Source organism: Salvelinus namaycush, chromosome 18 (genome assembly GCF_016432855.1).
Source record: "Salvelinus namaycush isolate Seneca chromosome 18, SaNama_1.0, whole genome shotgun sequence".
Lineage (NCBI taxonomy): Eukaryota > Metazoa > Chordata > Actinopteri > Salmoniformes > Salmonidae > Salvelinus > Salvelinus namaycush.
This window is the reverse complement of record NC_052324.1, coordinates 9,899,931-9,916,431: the sequence shown is the minus strand read 5'-3', so window position 1 is coordinate 9,916,431 and position 16,501 is coordinate 9,899,931. Positions and strand designations below refer to the sequence as shown.

Below are 16,501 nucleotides of genomic sequence, written 5' to 3'. Positions count from 1 at the left end.
CAGTAAATGTTTAATTGTTGCCAGAAGTTCGCAAATTTACAGCAACAGTTTGCCACAAAACTAATTTGCATGTCAATATATTATCTTGCCGCAAATTAGCCAATGGTTTGCCAAAATTGTTTGCCAGAAGCCTGTTTTTTACGTAAGGGTACATAGGCCTACAATACTTGGTCACAGCAGACAGTGACGAATTGAGGCAGACACTATAAGACAGAACGGTAATCTCATCTCCATCTCAACCAAAGCTTCCAGTCAGTTGTTTACAAGCATTCTTTACAAGTATTTGAGTTTTACATAAAGCCTTGAAGCAATCAACCACACACTGATGATAAACATAGTTATGGTTTATAGTTGTGGAGCTGTTGATAGCAAATTTGTAACCAAGTCACAGGAGCAAGGCGAGCAGGCGATCCTCTTTTAATTCGAGAGATTTAAAACATTCAATGGTATTGAATGTGGTCGTCAGTTCATCTTAACAGCATTTCAAGTATTATATACAGAGGTGGTAGCACAGATGGATGAGAATGCCCTACCTCTCCCTGGCTGCACATTGTGATTTGTCAGGAAGAGGTTCTTCCCCGCCTAACCAGTCCAAAATCCCCCTGGACTACACCAAGCCTTATCCCAACCTCTTTCACAGGTACACTACCTGTTGGGCCAGGGCCATCTGTTTCTCCAAGTTACACTCAGCAGAAAAAGCATGTGCCACCAAGAGCAAGAGCACCAAACACATCCATCATTATGTGCATTTCCCTGCATGTGTGTTAGTGTTCTACCTCCGTACACTTCTCCTTCTTTCCACTGGATGAGTGCTGGTAGTTGTATTGGTGCCACAGGGACTTCAGTCTCTCCTGTACGGGAGGATGTTTTATTGCTAATAATATATTGTGGACAGATTCTGCGTCCTAGCTGAAGAATCTGTCTGGACTGAATGGAATGAGTAGGATAGCACACAGCAGTAGTTCCGGTTATTTGGACAAATCACAGTTTCGCAGACGTTCGTGTCTTTTGAATTTCGGAAGGGGAGGGGACATTCAGCCCATAGACTTTTCCATACCTTGCAAAGAGAGGGTGAAGCTACTCGTTCCGGTTTCACTCCTCGTTCTAGCATCTCTTAAAACTCCAATGCAGCCATTTTTATCTCAGTGTCAAATAATTTCTGGGCAACAATGAAGTACCTGACTGTGATTGTTTTCATTGTCGCTCAAACAGAAAAGGGAACTAACAAAGAGTCACTGACAAATTTTCATTCTTTAATTAAGGATAAAATAATTGTTAAAAGCCTGGGCAAAAGACTCGCTGGCATGAAAATAGGCATGAATGATCAGTTCCCGAAAGAAATTGCAGAACGGCACAAAGTTCTGCGCCCACTCTTCAAAGTGAATAGACCCGAAGGGAAACTCGTAGCTCTCGTAGTCGATAAACTGTACATTAATAACCAACTTTTCCGAGACACCAAGACTAATCCATGGCTATTCTAAATAATACAAAGTTCACATAGAGGAGTCGAATAATGGAACACCCAATGGGAATAAAAAACTGGAAAACAACAAAATACAAAAATTGATAAAGAAATAAACTACATACACTATACCATTCAAGATAGGGAATGTTGTAAACAAATCAGTATTCAACTTTCTATTTATAAATAAATAAAAGACAGCATTAGAAGAAAGGATAATTATTGAAATAATACATCTTCAAATATAAGGAACTGGAATACAAAGTACTCAAAAGCCAAAATGTCATGCCCTGACCATAGAGATCCTTTTATTCTCTATGTTGCTTAGGTCGGGGTGTGACTAGGGTGGGTTATCTAGGTTATTATTTGTCTATGTTGGGCTGGTATGGTTCCCAATCAGAGGCAGCTGTTTATCGTTGTCTCTGATTGGGGATCATATTTAGGCAGCCTTTTTTCCACTGGGTTTTTGTGGGATCTTGTTTGTTTGTGTGTAGTTGCCAGTGTGCACTGCATTTGACTTCACGTTTTTGTTCTGTATAGTTTTGGTGAGTTTCTTTAATTAAACATGTGGAACTCTACGCACGCTGCGCCTTGGTCCGTTAATTCTACAAACGACCGTGACACCGAAATTAGGTAGGAATCAACATGGTAGAGATAAAAACACAGCAAACAGAGGACATAGAAGGCACAGTATGTGGGTATATGCAGGTGTATATGTGGTGGGAGTGTGGTTGTGATGGAAGATGGGGTGTGTGTTTTTGTGATTGGAAAAGTATGGTGAATTAAGTGAGTGAAAAAGGAAAATTGTTGCAAATGCCAGAGCAGGAGTTGTGACAGAGAGTTTTCAATTTTGTGCAGATATGCAATATATATTTTTAAATAAACTACAAATATAGTCTATTTATTGTCCTATCATGATGGAACGGTCCCCAACCCTATACCCTAGACACCCACCTGAGCGACCCACACACTAAGGAAAAGTCCTTATCTGTTTTATAGGCCTACTGCAAGTAGCCTGTACACAGCCAAGACAGAAACATAAACGTGGTCAGACACCCACTTAAGCAGCACCGCCCCCTCAAGAGTCTGAGCCTGCCTGGCAGGGTTGGTCCAACAAAGCCAAAGCCCCCTGGTGGGTGAGCATAATATACAAGGAATTTCTCAAAGCTGCTAATGAGTACCTTGACGACTTTGTACCTACTGTAGCTGGTGGGAATTCCACCCAGGTAGTGGCAGTGCTGGCAACACTAGCTGCAGTAATTAATGTGGAGGGGGTCACACTCAGACATTCAGAGAGGGGGCAAATTATTGTGGCTCTGGGGTTACAAAATAATCACAAGGTCTGACTGCTCAGAGATGCTTGGGAAAATGATCACAAAGGGGGACCAGAGTGGCTGTGTTTCAGGGGAAAGGGGTGTATCTGAGCTCCATCAGGTAGGACTTGACATTTATTAAGCAAATCTCCCCATTCTTGCTCAATTTTGCATGCCTACTCAAACAGCTACAACTGTATGTGCATTCGCAAGTCTTCTCTTGAGTTGGGCTTGGGGATGGAACAACTTCTGGTTCTGGTTGTTTGTGGGGGAAGGGAGAGTGTGGGTATGTATCCCACATCTGTTGCTAAGGGGTAATGATGTTAAGGACAGTATAGGATGACTAACAATAATTGTTCCCCAAAATAATAATTGCTTGCCAAAATGTTAACAGTTTTGAATCCCAGTCCTGTTTATTGGTATCAACCCTTCATGTGAAATGCTTACATTATTATGGATTTTATTGGTTAATTGTGGACATAAATTAAGATGTGCAAGATAATGCTATATACAGTACCAGTCACAAGTTGACACACCTACCAATTCAAGGTTTTTTCTTTATTTTTACTATTTTCTACATTGTAGAATAATAGTGAAAACATTAAAACTATTAAATAACACATATGGAATCATGTAGTAACCAACAAAGTGTTAAACAAATCAAAATATGTTTTATATTTCAGATTCTTCAAAGTAGCTACCCTTTGCCTTTATAACAGCTTTGCACACTCTTGGCATTCTCTCAACCATCCAACATAATGATCATTACACAGGTGCACCTTGTGATGGGGACAATAAAAGGCCACTAAAATGTGCAGTTTTGTCAGATGGCACAATGCCACAGATGTTTCAAGTTTTGTGGAAGCGTGTAATTGGCATGCTGACTGCAGGAATGTCCACCAGAGCTGTTGCCAGAGCATTTAATGTTAATTTCTGTACCATAAGCTGCCTCCAACATCATTTTAGAGAATTTGGCAATACGTCCAACCGGCCTCACAACCGCAGACTACGTGTAACCATGGCAGCCCAGGACCTCCACATCTGGCTTCTTCACCTGTGGGATTGTCTGAGACCAGCCACCCGGACAGTATTTGTGTCTGTAATAAAGCCCATTTATGGGGGAAAACTAATTCTGACTGGCAATGGCCCGCCCACTAAGGAACCAGGCCCAACCAGGCCCACCCACTCCTGCCCATTCATGTGAAATCCATAGTTAGGGCCTAATTTATTTAAATTGACACATTTTGTTTTATGAACTGTAACTCAGGAAAATCGTTGTAATTGTTGCATGTTGCGTTTATAATTTTGTTCAGCATTTTATTGTCCCCAGCACAAGGTGCACAGACATGATAACATACGCTCTAAACACACACACATACACATGGATTTTGTGTTGTAGATATGTGGTAGCGGAGTAGGGGCCTGAGGGCACACACTTAGTGTGTTGTGAAATCTGTTATGAATGTATAGTAATGTTTTTAAAATTGTATAACTGCCTTAATTTTGCCGGAAACCAGGAAGAGTAGCTACTGTCTTGGCAACAGCAAATGGGGATCCATAATAAATACAAAAACCTGTGTAATGATCATGCTGTTCAATCAGCTTCTTGATATGCCACACTTGTCAGGTGGATGGATTATTTTGGCAAAGGAGAAATGCTCACTGATAGGGATGTAAACATAAATAAGCTTTTTGTGAGTATGGGACATTTCTGGGATACTTTGTTTCAGCTCATGAAACATGGGACCAACACTTTAAATGTTTATATTGTTTTGTCCAGTATAAATGCCTCGAATATTTACATTTTGGAGAATCTCTTATACAATGGGTTAAAGTTATGTATAGTAACCATAGATATAAAATTGTAAATAATGGCTACTTCTCAGAAAGTATCAAACTGTTAAGGGGAGTAAAACAAGGTTGTTCATTATCGGTATATTTATTTATTATGGCCATCGAAATCAGATCCACCAATAATATCAAGTCGATAGAAATCCAGGGTTTAAAAACAAAGCTTTCATTGTATGCTGATGACTCATGTTTTCTTTTAAATCCACAATTTAAGGATCCCTCCATAGCCTCCATAGCCTCAATTTAAGGATCCCCCCTAAGGATCCCTCCATAGCCTCAAAGGATCTAGATCATTTTTCTTCCTCTCTGGATTACAACCAAATTATGACTATATTATGTATTGGATCACAAAAAATACAACTTTTACAATACTGTGTAGTATACCAATAAAATGGTCTGACGGTGAAGTGGACATAGTCAGTATTCATATCCTGAAATTCATATCCTGAAATTTGTCCAAAAGATTAATGAAATGAATTACATAAAAATTGTTCAGGTTATTTCTATCGTAGGTAAAGAATCCAAGCAGTACATCTCTCCACATAGTATAACATTTTCATAAATGTGTTCAATTATGTCTTGCCACAGTTTCCTTACATGAATACAATGCCAAAAAAGATGCAACACCGTTTCTGGATGGTCATTACAAAAGGTACAATTAGAGTTTATGTTTTTCTTAAACTTCTTCATATAGTGGTTGGCAGGATAATATTTATGAATACTTTTAAAAGAAACATCCTTTATTTTGTTAACAAGTAGGTATGTGTGTGGCAACATCCATACTTTTTTCCAACAGATATTATCAATAAAACTGTTCCAATAAGGAATGACATAAGGTATAGATACAACATCCTGCTGAAACAAGGTCCGTATCGCTCTGTTGTTGAATGGAAGAAACAAATCTTTCCTACTGATGAGTCAACAGGGTCAATGGAAGGCAGGCTCTGAGGGTCAGGTATTGACACATTCCTGAATAATAAAGCAACACCTGAGGGAATGGCATCTAAAACAATCGCAAAATATTTAGGTGTTACAGGGATCTTGTAAAGTGATAAGAATTCCTTATAACTAAGTAAAAACCCTCTGCATTTACAAGTTGGCTCGCCAATAGGATATTATTTTCGGAACCAACATTCTAAAAACAAAGAGGTATTTTTTTTTACAATATATCCCGATTATTCCATATATAATATCTGTGTGGAGAAAATTATGCTTATAAATTAAGGACCATGACAAGAAAACTTGCCGATGAAAAGTACTTTGTCAATCAACATGAAGTTAAGGCCACCAAAAGTAGAGAAGACATGATGAGGAATAAAATTCCACATAGAAGTGGGTCTTCTTAGGAATTGTTTTATCCAATTGATCTTAAAAGTTTTATATAAGGTAGTAAGTCCAGAAAATTCAGCCCACCATACTCATAAGTGTTCATTACAACAGTTTTCCTAATGTAATGGGTACGGTTTCTCCACAGAAAGTTGAAAAGCATCTGGTCTATGTCCTTCCTTATTTTACCGTCAAGATATAAAGATGGAGTGCCATATGTTAGCCTAGAGAAACCTTCAGCCTTAGTTATTAGGACTCTTCCTTTTAAAGGTAAGTCACTCTGTAGCCATTGATTTAGATGTGTTTAATAAGAGGGTTAAAATGTAGTAAGCCTCTAGACTTCTGATCCTTAGTGATGGTTATGCCTAAATATGTACATTTTTCTTTCACTGGAATACCATAATATGAAGGTGTCACACAATCTTTGACAGCCATGATTTCACATGTATTAATGTTAAGATATAGACCAGATTCTTTGGAAAAGGATTGTATTATATTGATCGATATGGGAATTTGGTTAGCGTCTTTCAGAAAAAGTGTAGTATCGTCAGCCAGCTGGCTTATAATAATTTCTTTACCAGCTATGGAAATACCTTGTACAGGACTATTATTGTAAGAAGTTGGGTGATTAATAAAACAGATACAGAGAGATAGGACAACCTTGTCTAATTCCTCTCTTAAACTCAAATCAAGGTGAGGTGCCATGTTTCAGTTTGATAGAGCTGTTACCATTTGTATAGAGAGTCTTAATAGCCTTACAGAAAGAAAATCCCAAAAGCCAAATTTCTCAAGGGAGTGGAAGAGGAACTGATGCTCTACTGTGTCAAATGCTTTATAAAAAATAAAAAATAATATGAAGCTATCCTCAGTTATTAGGTCTGAGTAGTCAAGTATGTCTAATACTACTCTGATATTGTTAGAAATATGTCTGTTCCTCATAAAGCCAGACTGTGTTTCAACAATGATTGCATCCAGGACTTCTTTAATTATTTTTGCAAGTAGTAAGGCTAATATCTTATAGTCATTATTAAGAAGACAAATTTGACAAATTATTTGTGTAAAGTCAGCAACAATAAGCTGTGCGGTGGTTGACTTTCAAAATAATGTTATATATATATTTATTTATATGCACAAGTCACGCGACCTGTTAAAATCCTACCACGACCCCCATGGGGGGAATCACTGCTCTAGGGTACTTTCTGATAACCCATCAGGTTCCTCTACTCTGGGTTCCTTACAACCGACAGGATTTGGCACGACCTTCCCTCCAGTCAAATCGTTTCCCAAAATGAATGAGACCCCTTTCACTGGTAGGCTAGGCCTCACTCCAACGACAACGGAACCAGAAATAAGATCAGACTAGAGCTCCACATTATTCAAAGGAACTTCCATGCAGCCCATCTCCACGCCTTGTACTAACACACTGTAGCCAGTTGCTGAAGTGTCAGATATAGGCATTGTTGTTATGATTTTAGTTGACCTTTGTATTTTTTTGCATTGTTGTTTGCTGTTTTCTTCTGTCTTTTATTTTTTCTCTTTAGTTAATTCTCTTGGTTGTTGGTGCATTGGGGGGTTCTTGGGGGTGGGGAATGGAATTAATTGTATTTTTTATTTTTATTTTTGGGGGGACTGTGGGAGGGGTCTCGAATGGTTGAGGGACAGCTATTGGGGAACTGTGGGGGGATCTTGTAGGGTTCGGGTTCACGTTTTTTGGCCTGGTGGGAGATCTGTCAACGTGCCCTTGAGCAGGGAATTGACCCTGGATGCTTCTGTGTGCCGCTCTGAATGGGAGTTTGTTGGATGACTGGTATGGTGTAGTTGTTGAGCGGCTTCACTGCAAGTATATTGTATGTTTCGCATATTCAATAAAATAAAATAAATAACAAAAATAAAACGTGTCAGACATAGGTAAAACACCCTCCAAAATGAAGGAATGGGCTGCCCCATTGTCTCGCAGTATTTTCATTGGCTGCTTAACAGCATTGCCACTCAAAAGGTTCATACACATCTGAACCTAAATCTATATGAACTGGAGTGCTCCAACAAGAAGAAACAACCTTTTATCCCTCTCATTTTTCTGTTGCAACTTAAGACACAGAGACTGTTTCTTTCTCATGGCAGTAATGACAAACTGGCGGATACGATATTTATCTTTATCTGTGGGAACAAGCTGTAATTTGTTTTTCAAGCTCAAAATAGTTTTTGCTCCAACTTTGCCTTTAGTTCTAACTCCCTTAGTTGCACTTTACGGGATGTACTCTACCCGTAGGGCCCTTTTCATCAGCCTATCTCTGAGAGGATTTCCTCCGCCACCAAAACAGTACCGATCAACTCTTTGGCTACTGCTTTTGGATCGCCAGATGCCACTGATGTCATAATGCTTTGCAATGACAAGCAGATTCACCTTTGTACATTTATCTAGCATCTCCCACGTAGGGTTTTCCACAAATGCTTCCAACTCTATGGCTTTAATTTGATAAGCCTGTGCCTTTATGCAACTTTCAAAATGACTCCGCCAATCTTACATCCCCTCAAGGTGGATGTTAGTGACAAAAACTACCACAAAAGCTTATTTTGAACATTCAAATATCTGAGCAGAGCAGAGCTTCAGAATAGGTGACTTGAGCGACTAGCATACTCATTGGGAACAATATCCTGGACGCGCACCCATTTCGTTACGTTCCCCAGCAAGAAAACCAGACATTGTCACTCAAACAGAGAGGGGAAATAACAAAGAGTAACTGACAACAACCAAACGAAACAGGTGGGGTTTTAGGAGGGGTTCTGAAAGACACTCATGGGGGTGACCACTGAAAGTTGACCAACAACAACAACTGGAACCTAAAAAAGACACCCACAATGAGCACCCACTAAATTTGAGCAAGAAGAGGCAAACAAAAGAAAACCCACATCAAACTTAAAGACAGGAAGCAAACCAAAAATGGGGAACAAAATGAAATCAGATAAAGGATACTTTGTCGAGATTTTTTTTTAAATAGGAGCAACAACTAAATGTGTTTACCCTCCATATCTCTCAAGACAATTAGAGCACTGGACCAGACACTCTTAAATAGCACCTGGGCCAACACAGGTGAAACACTAATGAGATGGCAACAAGCACAGTTGTAACACATACTGACTAACGAGGTGACACCAATCGGTGCGCCCTACACCCTAATGTGCTATACGCGCTAAAGTCCAACCTCAAAACATAAATGGAAAAACCAAAACCTGTAACAGGAGAGTAAAACTGAAGATGTGCTGTTATTGGCAGAGAGGTTTGGAACTCTTTGTTATTGGCCTATTAACTAATTTACGACATGGTGATGTCACCATGGAAGGCCAAAACTCCATCCCACCAAAACAGGCTGAAATTACAGGCAGTCTTTTCAAACAGCTCTTACACTAAAAGGGAATTATCATAATTTTCACAATTATTCCAACCTCTTAGTGTGGAAATATATATAAAACACAGAACAATCACGTTTCTGACTGCACTGGGCCTGTAATTGCTTCTCTTAAAGGGGAATTTAGCTTTTTACAATGTTCAATGTAAATGGCATGCTAAGGAAGGGTGCAGATGCTTTTTCAAAAGAAACTTACCCTAACCATCGATTCACCTACTCATCCTGCAGCATGAAGAAAGATGAACAAATGTTCCAAAAACACCCAAATACGTCCTTTTAGAAACGTACAAGCTCTCAGTATAGTGAGGCACGTCTTTAGACGTTGTGCACATGAAATTGTGTCATTCCGAACTTTATCCGCAATGTTATATTCCATTTTGTTGCGATACCGCTCGGTCCATTCTAACAGCAGGCTGCGCGGAGAATGAAACCGCTGGATAGGGGAAACAGTTTGAGTTGAACAAAATGATATGTAACGTTGCGGTTAAAGTTCGGAATGACACAATTTCATGTGCACAACGTCTAAAGACGTGCATGACTATACTGGGAGCATTTCAGTTTCTAAAAGGACATATGTGTGTTTTTTGGAGCAATTATTTTTTCAGAGCCCCTGTACTGCAGGATAAGGATGTGAATTGCTGGTTGTGGAAAATAAAAAGTGAAATTGCAAAAAAAGTGTCTGGACCTTTCTATAACATGCCACTTACATCAAAAATAGAGATTTGGTTGAAAAAAGGCGAACTTCTCCTTTAACATGAATGGACCCATAACTTAATCGGGCAGCAGACTTATTATGCAAGACTTTCATTCTGGGTTAATTGAGATTATATTGAGAAACACCAGTCAAAGCAGCCAATGAATTCCTAACTGGTTTCAATGAAAGGATGATTCATAAATGAATTCGTATTGTGTTGCATGAGTGAAGGACAAAATCAAGATTTGGGTTTGGTCAGTTGAAATACTTAACGAAGCAGTCATTAAACAGTGTTGATGATGCAACTGTAACAAACATGTCAATGATAGCTGGTCCAAATGGGAGCAATGAAATGATGTCAGAAACTCATTGGGCTTACATGGAGACAGCTCTCTCTCTGTCTGTGTGAGTGTGTGTGCTTGTGTGTGTGAACGTGTGTGTGTGCTTGTGTGTGTGAAGTCTACATCATACTCATTATGATAATGAGAGAAAAACATGCATGGTGGTTGTCCACCTGTGATAAGCAGCTGCTGAGGTTCTGATCCCCTGGTTCACCTGTGGCCAGAAATACAGGCTTTCAACTGAACAAATAGCAGAAAAACACAGGTTTTCTACAGAAGAATATTAGTAACAAGACCCATAATGCTGTTCTCTAATACACAGCCAGAAGAGAGTATCATGCCAAAAAAAACATATAATCTCAGACACCAAGCTACATAAAAAAATGACTATTCGACAAACTTAGCCTAGTATGTATGCCATTTCACAATGCCAAATACTCCACTGAGATGTTTAACTAGCATAGAAGTGCCCTCACTCATTTGCACTGAGTGTTATAAAGTTAATATGTGAGATAAGAAACTGTTTCAACATCAGTTTCCTCCACTTTACAGTAATGCCCTTTTCTTTTTTTCTCTTTGTTTTACCTTGATAGACATTTATACAAAAATATAAATTTAAAAAACACATTTGCAGCTGGACAGCTGAAAGGCTAATGTTCCTATAGAGATGCACAAATTGTAAAGTAAGTGGACCGACAATGAATGAAAAATATTTCAATAAAAAAAAATCCCAGAGATAGACAGGATTTAGCTCATTTCTGTTTCTACAGGATCATTCAGACATCTTGCCATTTGTCAATTAGAAATCATCATCAACTCAAGCGATACAGTAGCAATTTATGGATTTACCAGTACATTATGTACTATTATAATTAAATGTGTATAATTCACATCATATTAGCGTAATTTTAAAGTCAAAACAATGAATAAATATAGGTACAGGCTTTCCCTAAATAGGCACGTTTATTTAGTTCTCACGAAATAAATGTGTATTCGTTTTCTATGTGTAATTACGTGCAATAGTTTTGAATTATTATGAGCCACAGTCTATTTTATGAAATACTTGATGGTGTCTGCAGGCTTTACACCTGGGGTTTTTGTTTTTGAGCAGAGCAGATCAATTAATGAGTCTGTGCAGCATGCAATGTCTACCTGAGATTTATGCTGTTGTCCATCTTCGAGTTCTGACACACTGTTCATGATTGTCCATCGATCATTGACCATTCTCTGAAAATCTTAAAATCCGAGATTTGACATCATTGGTAAAGGAAGAGTGTCATCCACAGACCAGGGTATATGCGTGTTTGAAATAGTCCAATAAGAAAGGAAAAAAGGTTCTCACACACAAAACTAGGCTACTTCACTGCACAGATCTCTACAATTCTAACGGAGGTCCAGATCATGGGAATCTAGTACTACAAACATGTTGAAATCATACATACTTGTAGGACCCCTTGCAAAGAATAGTTGCTTTGAATTTCCACAATTGTGAAATTACTACAACGTTCCTTCTTGTTACAGTGTTAAAAAAATGCACGTGCACTTTGACAGTGCGCGTTTGATGCGTTGCAGATTTTCCGTTCCTAAAGAAACAAAAATTCACCCGTCGTTAACCAGAATCTAGAATAAAACCTCTTCTATTTAATTTGTTCTCAGACTCAAAATGTTGCCCAGTGTCCTGTCAAGGTTTTACGCGTGGGCTATGTCCTTGTTAAAATGTGAGAGAGCTCGGGTAAGATATTCAACCGCCTCTGGTTTACGTTAATAAGCATGAAGCAACTCTCTGATAGGATTCAAGGCGCAGTCTTTCAGATTAGAAGCATATTGCACTTGGTAAAACGTGAAGTCCAAGCCTCAACGCGTGTGCCTCCGTCAGTGATGCCATTCGCTGTGCAAGTGCGTGCGCAGACAGTGTGTGTGCCACTATGTTAAATGAATGCCTGTACCTGCATGGGCTTTACGCACCCGTTTCAACTCCCTCTGAGATGAGGATGCAGGTCATTCATTTAATCGCTTAACATTTCGACAGGAGGATAGCTTGTTGCTTTCTTCTTCATGTAATAGAAGTTACAGACATTAAACATTGCCCTTATATCATTGCCCTTCTATCATTGGCCAGCAGCATACCACCCTGCATCCCACTGCTGGCTTGCCTCTGAAGCTAAACAGGGTTGGTCCTGGATGGGAGACCAGATGCGGCTGGAAGTGGTGTTGGAGGGCAAGTAGGAGGCACTCTTTCCTCTGGTCTGAAAAATAAATAAAAATCACAATGCCCCAGGGCAATGATTCAAATCATATCAAATCACATTTTATTTGTCACATGCGCCAAATACAACAGGTGTTGACCTTGCAGTGAAATGCTTACTTACAAGCCCTTATCCAACAATGTAGTTTTAAGAAAAATAAGTGTTAAGTAAAAAATAAAAGTAACAAATAATTTTACAGCAGCAGTAAAATAACAACAGCAATATGTACATGTAGGTAGAGGTAAAGTGACTATGCATAGATAATAAACAGAGAGTAGCTGCAGGGTAAAAGAGGGGTCTGGGTAGCCCTTTGATTAGCTGTTCAGGAGTCTTATGGCTTGGGGGTAGAAGATGTTAAGAAGCCTTTTGGACCTAGACTTGGCGCTCCGGTACCGCTTGCCGTGCGGTAGCAGAGAGAACAGTCTATGACTAGGGAGGCTGGAGTCTTTGACCATTTTTAGGGCCTTCCTCTGACACCGCCTGGCATAGAGGTCCTGGATGGCAGGAAGCTTGGCCCCGGTGATGTACTGGGCCGTACGCACTACCTTCTGTAGTGCCTTGCAGTCAGAGGCCGAGCAGTTGCCATACCAGGCAGTGATGCAACCAGTTAGGATGCTCTCAATGGTGCAGCTGTAGAACCTTTTGAGGATCTGAAGACAGATGGTCTAGAGTTGGTCTAGAGTTTTCCCCTCTGCTTACACATTTAACATGCTGGTAGAAAATAGGTAATACAAATGTAAGTTTCCCTGCATTAAAGTCCCCAGCCACTAGGAGCGCCACCTCTGGATGAGAGTTTTCCTGTTTGCTTATGGCCGTATACAGCTCGTTTAGTGCGGTCTTAGTGCCAGCATCGGTTTGTGATCGTAAATGGATAGCTACGAAGAATATAGATGAAAACTCTTGGTAAATAGTGTGGTCTACAGCTTATCATGAGATACTCTACCTCAGGCGAGCAAAACCTTGAGACTTCCTTAGATTTCATGCACCAGCTGTTGTTTACAAATATACATAGACCGCCACCCCTTGTCTTACCAGAGTGAGCTTTTATATCCTGCAGAAAAAGCGTAAAACCTGCCAGCTGTATGTTATTCATGTCGTCGTTCAGCCACAACTCGGTGAAACATAAGATATTACAGTTTTGAATGTCCCTTTGGTAGGATAATCTTGATCGTAGGCCATCGATTTTATTTTCCAATGATTGCAAGTTGGCCAATAGAACGGATGGCAGTGGGGGTTTACTCGCTCGCCTACGAATTCTCAGAAGGCAGCCCGACCTCCACCCCCTTTTTCTCTGTCTTTTCTTCACGCAAATGACAGGGATTTGAGCCTGTTCCTGAGAAAGGAGTATATCCTTTGTGTCGGACTCGTTAAAGGATAAAGCTTCTTCCAGTTCGAGGTGAGAAATCGCTGTTCTGATGTCCAGAAGTTATTTTCGGTCATAAGAGATGGTAGCTCAACATTATGTACAAAATAAGTTTAAGAAATAAGTTACAAACAACGCAAAAAAACGACCAAAGTAGCACATTTGTTTAGGAGCACGTAAAACGTCAGCCATCCTCTCCGGCGCCATCTGTTGATTGGGGACAATGCCCTGTGTATAGTGTGCAAAGCTGTCATCAAGGCAAAGGGTGGCTACTTTGAAGAATCTACAATATATTTTGATTTGCTTAACACTTTTTTGGTTACTACCTGATTCCATATGTGTTATTTCATACTTTTGATGTCTTCACTATTATGCTACAATGTATAAAAGAAAAACCCTTTAATAAAGACATTTTTTTTTTTTTGAATGAGTAGGTGTGTCCAAACGTTTGACTGGTACTGTACGTAGTTCTGTCCTTGTGATGTACTTGTCTATTAATGTTATGTATTACAACATGTTTCATGTTTTGTGTGGACCCCAGGAAGAGGAGCTGCCGCTTTAGCAGTTTCTAATGGGGATCCTAATATAATACTAAATACTACCCACGGAGAAAAAACTGGTTAAATCAATGTTGTTTTCATGTCATTTCAACCCACAAAATCTATACGGTAACATAAGGGCATTTGTTATTTTTATTTCTTATTCTTTTAGTTATTTTTCATAACTGCATTGTTGGTTAAGGGCTTGTAAGTAAGCATTTCACTTTAAGGTCTACACCTGTTCTATTCGGCGCATGTGACAAATAAAATTTGATTCGATTTCATATTATTTTTCACCCAACTTTGAACCTAAATCCAATGGCATGGTGAGCTTTTTTTTTCACCTTCTCATTTTCGAGAGGGTCCTATAAACATTTCATGTCTACTGTAAATGTAGGAGTTTGTGCTATAACCTTTAATATGTTGGTCCCCATGTCTAAGAAAAGGTGTTGAATTCACATTTGAGCAAAATCACGTACAATGCAGTGTCTCAAATCCTTCTCAAGAAACCAATCAATTAATCCTGTTCATTCTATGTCATTCAAAAACCAACCATCAAATGAAGCCTGTCCGATTTCTGAGGTATAGTTGAAAAGTAGCCTACAATGTGGATTCACAAGCAGTGCCATAATGAATATCCTTGTTGAATCTGTGCAGAGGAAGTGTGTGTGTGTGAGGATATGACCTGCTCTGGCCATACCAATCATATGAAGAGCCTTCATGCACGGAGGGGTCGAAGCCTGTAATCATCTGGCAGAGTGAGCAGGACTGTCAGAGGCAGCCGTCTAATTTGTAAAGTGGCCCTTAAAATGGAGGAAAAATACTATCTTAAGTTAAAGCACCAATAAATAACTGCAGGAAGATTAGGAGTATATGAAACACATCCCCGAAAGGAGAAAATGTAGATAAATTGGAAAGGAAACTTTCTATTGTTGAGACTGGAGGCTGACGTGAATAGCTTTCAGATGGAAAGTATGACTTATTTGTTGGCCCAATCTTTAATTTTCTGAAAATTTGAAAGACAACTCGGAGTCTTTGAGCCAATCAACTAATATATACTGAACAAAAATACGAACGCAACATGCAACAATTTCAAAGATTTTCATGAGTTATAGTTCATATAAGGAAATTAATTTGGCCCTAATTTATGGATTTCATATTAGTAGGAATACAGATATGCATCTGTTGGTCACAGATAACTTTTTTTTTTAAAGGTAGGGGTGTGGATCAGAAAACCAGTCGCATCTGGTGTGACCACCATTTGCCTCATGCAGCGTGACACATCTCCTTCGCATAGAGTTGATCAGACTGTTCATTGTGGCCTGTGGAATGTTGTCCCACTCCTCTTAAATGGCTGTGCGAAGTTGCTGGATATTGGCGAGAACTGGAACACGCTGTCGTACACGTCGATCCAGAGCATCCCAAACTTGCTCAGTGGCTGGAAAGTCTGTTGAGTATGCAGGGCATGGAAGAATTGGGCCATTTTCAGCTTCCAGGAATTGTGTACAGATCCTTGCAACATGGGGCCGCGCATTGTCATGCTGAAACATGAGGTGATGGCGGCTGACGAATGGCACGACAATGGGCCTCAGGATCTCGTCACGGTGTCTTTGTGCATTCAAGTTGCCATCGATAAAATGCAATTGTGTTCATTGTCCGTACCTTATGCCTGCCCATACCATAACCCCACTGCCACCATGGGGCATGCTGTTCACAACGTTGACATGAGCAAACTGCTCACCCATACAACGCCATACACATGGTCTGCGGTTGTGAGGCAGGTTGGGCGTACTGCTAAATTCTCTAAAACGATGATGGACGCGGTTTATGGTAGAGAAATTAACATTAAATGATCTGGCAACAGCTCTGGTGGACATTCCTGCAGTCAGTGTGTCAATTGCACGCTCCCTTAAAACTTGAGACATCTGTGCATTGTGTTGTGTGACAAAACTGCACATT

General features: G+C 39.7%; 1 protein-coding gene across 1 annotated transcript in view; it reads right to left on the bottom strand.

Annotated features, from left to right (window-relative positions):
* The window catches only part of LOC120062675 (fibrinogen C domain-containing protein 1-like), a 158,513-nt gene extending 146,895 nt beyond the window's left edge, over positions 1 to 11,618 (bottom strand). The window contains exon 1 of the mRNA XM_039012722.1: positions 11,547 to 11,618. Coding sequence (XP_038868650.1) covers positions 11,547 to 11,618 — 72 coding nt within the window. The remainder of the gene's footprint in view (positions 1 to 11,546) is intronic.
* Between the last annotated feature and the right edge of the window lie 4,883 nt (positions 11,619 to 16,501).